Genomic DNA, 8,363 nt, shown 5'->3' on the forward strand with positions numbered 1-8,363 from the left:
CTAAGTAAACATGCCTGGTAAATCTTCATTCTTGTGGTCTTGGTCAGCTTATTGTTGTCCCATGCCCGTTTGGAGAGTTGGGTCATCACAGCAGCTGCCTTGCCAATGCGTATATTGAGCTCGGCATCAAGGGATAGGTTGTAGGTGACAGTAGAGACAAGATAGGTAAATTTCTCCACCTCCTGTAGTCTGTGGTCTCCAATATGTATGTTTGGGATGTCCGATGTAGCCTGACCCATGATGTTGGTCTTCTTGAGGCTGATAACTAAGCCAAAGTCGCTACATGCTTGCTCAAAGCAGTTGATGAGCCTTTGCAGGGTTTTTTCTGTGTGTGATACCAGAGCGGCATCATCAGCAAAAACCATCTCCTTGATCAGGACACTTCTGATTTTGGTCTTGGCATGCAGATGTGAGAAATTGAACAGTTTCCCATCACTTCTACTGTGCAGAAACACTCCATCATCTGATATCTCGAAGGCATATGACAGCAGCAGCGAGAAGATACCAAATAATGTAGGAGCAAGGACACAGCCTTGCTTTACCCCGTTTTTTTATTTGGAAGGCAGCTGATGTTGAATCATTGTGTTGTATGGTGCCTTGCATATCATCATGGAAAGATTTGATGATCCTCAGCAGCTTTGGGGGACATCCGATTTTTTGAAGCAGGAGGAAGAGGCCTTTTCTACTTACCAAGTCAAAGGCCTTTGTCAGATCAATGAAGGCCATATGTAATGTCATTTTCTGCTCTCTGAACTTCTCCTGAAGTTGGTGTATGGAGAATATCATGTCAATAGTTGATCTGCTTCTTCTAAAGCCACACTGCGATTCTGGATAAATTCGAGAAGCAAGCAGTTGTAGCCTGGACAGGATAACGCGAGCAAAGTTCTTTCCAGCAGTGCTGAGAAGAGATATTCCACGGTAATTGTTACAATCACCACGGTCACCTTTGTTTTTGTAAAGCGTAATGATGTTAGCATCCCGCATATCCTGAGGGGCTGTACCCTCTTCCCAGCACTGACATGCCGAAGCAGAGTGGTGTTTTTGCCGGCTTTGATGATCTCTGAGGGGATACCATCTTTTTCCGGAGCCTTGCCACTGGCCAGGGAGTCAATAGCCTTGGTGAGCTCCGCTGTAGAAGGCAGATTGTCAAGTTCGCACATGGCTTGCAAGATCTTAGCACCCTCCATTGCAGCCTCAGCGACCATGGTCTCCCGTGAGTAGAGACCCTGGTAGTACTCCACCCATCTATCCATTTGCTTGCTTTGGTCCTTGATGAGATCTCCAATAGTTGATTTCAGAGGGGCTGACTTGGTTTCAGTTGAACCGAGGGCCTTCTCCAAACCGGCATACATCCCACAGATGTCACCACTGCATGAATTGTCTCTTTGTCTCTGGGTTAGGAAATGTTCAAAGAACCAGCTGGATCTGCCTCAAACTGTCAGATTTTTCTATGGTGTGATCAACCTGGTGTACTTTTGATCAGGTGTCAGAAGACGTAGCACACACTGAGCAGAAACTTTTGTCATGCCAAGTTCACTGTGCAGAATAGCAATGGCTATTTGGTTTATAGTCAATTGCCTGTCACCCATCATCATGTGGTGAACACAATGTTTTCCTTGGTGGTAGCAGTTGCAGGATATACAGATCTTGAGTCATCTTCAAGACTCTCTCTTCCCCTCCTAAATTCAACTACCCACTTTTGCACTGTTGATAAAGCTGGAGCGTCATCCCTTAATGAAGCATCTACGTCAGCATTAATATCCTCTGTAGTTTAAACCTTTTTCTGCAGGTACTTGATAACATCACAAGTCTTCTTTGAACAGTCAGTTGTCCGTTTACATGGGAAGAAACATTGCAGTTATACTAACAAGAAGAGATGAAATTAATGCATACAAGATTTCACAACACTAGCATCACTCCTTCATAGACAGTATATGAACTTTTCAGCTCATCCTCATATATATAAGTACATGCATATACACATAGATATACATACATACACAAATGTATACTCATACATGCATACACAGACATGAACTCACAAATATACTACATACACACATGTGCATGCATGTGTGCGTACGTATGTACTCATATACGTATGTACATGCATACGTACATGATGATGATGATGATGATGATCTGAAAAGGCAGTTAAATATCCATATATCAGAAAAGGTAAACAACACTGACAATTGGGATGAGACATATTTGCACTGTTTGAAATGTTAATTTCAAAGAGCTCTTGGGACTCAAAAGTCACTGATGTGTACATGCACAGAGAAAATATATCTAATAAGAAACAAGAAGTGGTCAAGTTTGGAATCAGAACTGACTACTATTCTCTCTCTCTCTCTCTCTCTCTCTCTCTCTCTCTCTCTCTCTCTCTCTCTCTCTGTCCCCGGTGTTGAAACGGGGGGCCAGCTGATGATGGGAAATGTTTTCTATGTGGCTTGTGTGTTTTCTGTACTCTGGTTATCATTATTTTTTTGTCTACGTTTTGTTTGCAATGTCCTGTACCCAGATATGAACCTATACATACAGGTGGATGTCGGTATGCACATACCTGTACGTATGTATGCATACACTCATTTATTATTTGTTTTTATATATATATGCGCACATGCACACACATTTTATCTTTAGGTCAACAAGACCATCATTGGTTTCATACTGAGAGAAATTTCTCAGCAGTTATCAAGCCTGCCACATGCAACACTGGTACTCTCCATGTGACAGGCTTAATATTTGTTGAGAGATTTCTCTTGACAAGAAACCAATGATGGCCTTGTTGACCCACAAGTAAAGAATATTTATCCACCAATGCAGTGTTGAGCACTCATTCTCACTGTTTGATATTAGCATGTGCAGGTGTGTGTGTGCATGTGCAGGTGTGTGTGTGCATGTGCAGGTGTGTGTGACTTCATTCATGTATTTATTTTTTCCCATTTATTTTTCAGATGAAGTTCCTGCTCGCTTAAATAAAGTTCCCTCCCCCCACACGGATGTGAGTGAATCTAGTAACGAGAAGGTATATGTTGCTATCTATGACTACTCACCATATGATAAACGAGATCTCCAGTTGACCACTGTAAGAGGCTTCCATTCACCTTTTCTTTTTTTATATTTCCAAGATGGTAGGATGGTATTGCTGCTTTTGTTGTTGTTATTGCTGTTATATACATACAGTATCCAGTCTAGGATTCATTATCATCATTTTAACTTTGCTTTCCAGACTAACACAGGCTGGACAGGTTATCACATTGTTCATTCTTATTTTAAGTTATTGCTCTCCTCAATAGATTGAGGACCATGTCTCATTTATACATCCCACTTCTGGCATGGTTTCTATGGGTACATTTTATCATGGCACTACTATTACATGATCTAATGCATCCTTCTCTTCTTTTTAAAATGTCAGGATGTAATTTAAGAGAAATTTGAGTTTGAGTGACCACATAGTGGTTTTCTTGTTGGCTGGAGTAGGTTACAATAGTTACAAAATGTAGCTTCTTTAATTTCCATCAACTTAGCACATGTCCTCTTAGCAGTAGACTCCATGACACATGTCTCATCTTTGTCTTAGATGGTAGAATTTGATTTAAAGAAGATTTGGTAATGAGTATAGCAATGAATTCAGGATACAAGTAAGGGTTCACCAAGGATCAGTCCTCAGCCCCCTCTTGTTCATCATAGTCCTCCAGATAATAACAGAGGAATTTAAGATAAGCTGCCCCTGGGAGCTCCTCTATGCTGATGACCTTGTTCTTATAGCTCAGTCACTACCAGAACTAAAGAAGAAATTTCAGATGTGGAAGGAATGTCAAGAATCAAAAGGCCTTAGAGTTAACTTAGTAAAAACCAAAATCTTAGTTAGTAGGAAAGCAGACAAATCACAAATCCCCTCAGGTAGATGGCTCTGTTTGATCTGTAGGAAAGGCGTAGGTAGAAATTCCATAAATTGTACCTGGTGTAAGCTATGGATACATAAGAGGTGCAGCAATATCAGAGGAAGGTTAACAGGGAAACTAGTTTTTGTGTGTGGAAGGTGCACAGGTACAATTAACACTAAAAATGTACAGAAAATAGGCTTCACCAGATGCCAGGGGAAAAAATAGAAGTAGTTGATTAGCTTCCATTACCTAGGTGACCAAGTCAGTAGCAGGGGTGGATGCTCTGAGAGTGTAGCTGCTAGAATAAGAATAGGCTGGGCAAAGTGCAGAAAGCTCCTACCTCTGTTGGTGACGAAGGGCTTCTCCCTCAGAGTGAAAGGCAGATTGTATGATGCCTGTGTGTGAACAGCCATGCTACATGGCAGTGAAACATGGGCTGCGACTGCTGAGGACATGCATAAGCTTGAAAGAAATGAAGTTAATATGCTTCGCTGGATGTGCAATGTCAGTGTGCATGTATGACAGAGTGTAAATGGTAAATGTCTTGAGAGAAAAGTTGGGCACAAGAGACATCAGATGTGGTGTGCAAGAAAGATGACTGCATTGGTATGGTGATGTGATGCATTTAGATGAGGACAGCTGTGAAGATTTGTCAAACCAAGTGAAATCATGGTTGTAACCATTGTTGGTGTCACATAGCTGACACCCAAACCAGTGGCTTGTAAAAAGCACCTTTTGAGTGTTGGGCCTCACAGAGGCAATGTGGCTGATGCTGGTGTTGCATAACTAGCACTAGTGCTGGTGGCACATAAAAAGCACCTTTCAAGTGCTGGGCTTCACGGAAGCAATGACAAATGACTGAGACCTTTGGCAATATGCTGGGCTTCAGAAGACCCATCAAACCAAGTGAAATCACAGTCATGGCAGGTACTGGTGTCACACAACTGGCACCTCTGCTGGTGGTACGTAAAAATACCCAAGCATTAAAAAGGGCATCCAGCTGTAGAAACCATGCCAAATCAGACTGGAGTCAGCTTACCAGCCCTAGTCAAACCATCTAACCCATGCCAGAGTAGACAATGGACTCTAAATGATGAGGATGATGAAAATTTGCTTACTGCTTCTTACACCAAGCAATCATATAACAGATTCCCTCATTGGATCATTGTTTTATTGTTTTTTTTTCGATTTTTATATCCTGTTCAGTCCATCACCATCATTATCATCATCATTTTAATATCTGGACTAACAAGGTAATCTCTACAGTTGTTGCCCAGGTGAACAAGTATGTACACATCTTTCTTCTCAAATGTGTCCTTCCTTCTTTGGGAGAATTTAGCTACTATTTCTAGTGGGTTATTTGAAAACTAGCAACCACTAGAGGCTATCTCATTTGACCCATACAAACATGGAAAATTGGACATTAAATGATCATGGTGATAGGTACATGAGGACATATTTGGTAATTCAATAAAAGAGAGTCACTGAAGAAATCACAAGATGTGTGACGAAATATTTCCAGACAAAGGACATAAAGTAAAAACAATAATAAAATAAATCTGAAGTGAAGAATGAATATATAGTGCATGTGTTTATTTGACAGAAAAAATAAATAAAATGACCATCTCAAAATGTAACAATATCTATTTCAACACACAATTTCACATCAGAAATCTTGCAAAACAAATACATACCAAATGTATTTTATTAAAAAATTTGTGCACATGTTCTTGATAAGATTTGTTTTCCATAAGCTTATTCTGTGTATCCACTTTCAGCTTCAATGACTGCCTTAATGTAGGGCCAGAATCATTGACATGCTTGCACTAAATGATCTTTGATTTCCAAGACATCACCTGAACAATAGTATTGTGAGGATGTTGATTAGTCTCCCTTACACTGACTATCCAAATGCAGTAGTTGATGGGATTTAAATCTGGCAAATTTGAAGGCTACATATTTAGTGTTACATGATTGTAAAAATTGTGTGACATCCATTCGTGGGTTATGTTGCCTTTGGGGGAATATGCTAAATTTTGTTGAAACACATATGGCCTTTCATTGCATACTCCATCCATCCTGGACTATAACAACTGCCTCCATCTCTTCAACATATCCAGTAGCATTAATTTTAAGACCCTGTGGAAAAATGTCAGGGGTCATGATATGACTTTCGTTACTCACCACTCCTAAAACTATCATTTGCTGGAAACCTTGTGTGCATCACTCTTGAGATATCTGAATGATCTGCATATTATTTCTCTTGTTAAACTTTTATTCCTGGTCACAGTTTTTCTCATCAGAGAACTAAAATATGCCATGCTTGTGTTGGTTTATTACCTTGTTAAGTAACCACTTGACATGGATCTCAGTGTTCTTCATCATAGCAGATCAAAAGGTTTTGCTGTCTTTGCAGACATTGAGTGGCCTCCCCTCAGTACATACAACAAGTATCAAATGTCCTTGTAAAACACAGTTCTGATAGTCCACTTCAACACCTGAAATTCTTTAGCAATGGCCCTCATTGATTTTCTGGGCTCATTATAAACAATGATTTGAGCCCACTGGATGAATTGCAGTGTCCCTATAGTGTCTGAGCATTTAGGATTTGTTTTCTCATTGTTATAGTTGAAACATTCCTGCCAGAGGCTTCCAGTTCCAACTGAACGTTGTGTATGAAAGATCTTGGCAATTCATAAATTCTTGTTCTGCACATATGGCAACAATGACTGCATGATTTTTCATTCCCTGTGTTTACACTTTAACTGCTATGGATGGGGGATATGTATGTATAAGAGAATTGTATATAATCCTTAAATTATATAATGCTAGTATGTTAAATAAGTTTTCAGACGTGATCCCCTCCTGTAGCCATAAATTTCACTCTACATTTCTAAAAACCTATAAAATTAGATCTATTATTTCTATCTTATATCCTAGATGTATAAGGAATTTTTAGATGATTTAGGTGCTTTGACATTTTTATTCCTATGTTTATCAACCTCTCATTTGTTTTGCATCTCCTATATTTATCATGCATAACTCTTTACATGTAATCTTTATTTATATGTAATTTTATGTTTTTATATTTCTATATTTTTATGTATGTTTGGTTTTATTCTTTACACCCTTGGAGAATCTTTACACCTGTACATGCATGATTTATGTTGATGTGTATAAATATATAGTTCAATTACATTGATTGAATATCTTCATTTGTGTGTTCGAGAATCTCTCTGACTGCCTATGATTTGCGTTTTTAATTTCCTCTACTCTGTATTTTTTCACATTGGCTCTCTATGATCACTCTGTAAATAGCCCATACTTTCTATAACATACTTAATATTATATATATATATATACTAGCTGGCCCTGTGTCGTCAAAAGTGCCGGCTAATTGTTGTATTTTATATATAAAAAGAGTACAGAAAGGTTAAAAAACAAATCAAACAGTGCTTCAACTCTGTGTGTGTGTGCAGATGTATACATTTATATGTATGAGTAGCACAGTCTGTAGCGAATGCGGTTTTCTATACTTTGTCACAGCCTGCTTCCTTCCTTTTTTAAGTGTCTGTTTACATATATATATGTATGTGTAAATGCACATCTGTCTGTAATTCTATTTTTTATGTATCTTTCTAAATAAACACACACAAACACATATACACTCACTCATATATATAATTATATTTTACACAAACACACACATATACACACATACACAAACATTCACATTCCTCCCTTTTACATGCACACACATATACTCACACAGAGTTGAAGCGCTGTTTGATTTTTGTTTCACCGTCAACTTTTCATCATCCCACTTCCATCGGTGGATCGCCCCTTCCTTTCTCATTCATATGTTGTGATGGGGAAATACACAAGAGTATTATTATAGTAGATTATTATAGTAGAAGATACGCGATGCTCTTTTTGCCACATCCTTTCTCTCATTGCTATTACTTTCTCTTACTCCCTCTCAGTCATGGCTATTACTCTCACTTCTTCTCCTTCACTGAATTACTATTTACTCTCCTCTCTCTTCACCAGTCACTCCTACTGCATGATTTTGGACAAAAAATATATATATATAAACGGCGGTGCATCAGTATGGCCACAGCTCTCAGCTGAAACTATAGAAAAAAAAATATACAAATATATAAACACACTACGCTCATTATTATATTAGGAGATATATATATATATGTATGTATGTGTGTGTGTATATATATATATATATATCCACAGTAATCCCTCGCCATATCCTGGTTCACCTATCACAGTTTATTATTTAAGCTGACGTCAATTCCTTTAAGCTGTTGTTTTGCATTTATAATAAAATAAATATATACAATTTATAAAAGTAATGAAAAAAATATACAGTACATTACTGTTTCTACTTCGCAGATTTTCACCTATCGTGAGGGTGGGATGTTAGAACGTAACACCCACGATAGTCGAGGGATTACT

At 38.5% G+C, this 8,363-nt stretch overlaps 1 protein-coding gene across 1 annotated transcript in view; it reads left to right on the top strand.

Moving 5' to 3' along the window:
* The window catches only part of LOC106877038 (tyrosine-protein kinase Btk29A), a 158,697-nt gene that overhangs the window by 77,287 nt on the left and 73,047 nt on the right, over nt 1-8,363 (top strand). The window contains exon 5 of the mRNA XM_052972577.1: nt 2,961-3,091. Within this exon, the coding sequence (XP_052828537.1) occupies nt 2,961-3,091 (131 nt within the window). The remainder of the gene's footprint in view (nt 1-2,960; nt 3,092-8,363) is intronic.

The sequence above is a fragment of the Octopus bimaculoides genome, chromosome 13, assembly GCF_001194135.2.
Source record: "Octopus bimaculoides isolate UCB-OBI-ISO-001 chromosome 13, ASM119413v2, whole genome shotgun sequence".
In the NCBI taxonomy this organism is placed as follows: domain Eukaryota; kingdom Metazoa; phylum Mollusca; class Cephalopoda; order Octopoda; family Octopodidae; genus Octopus; species Octopus bimaculoides.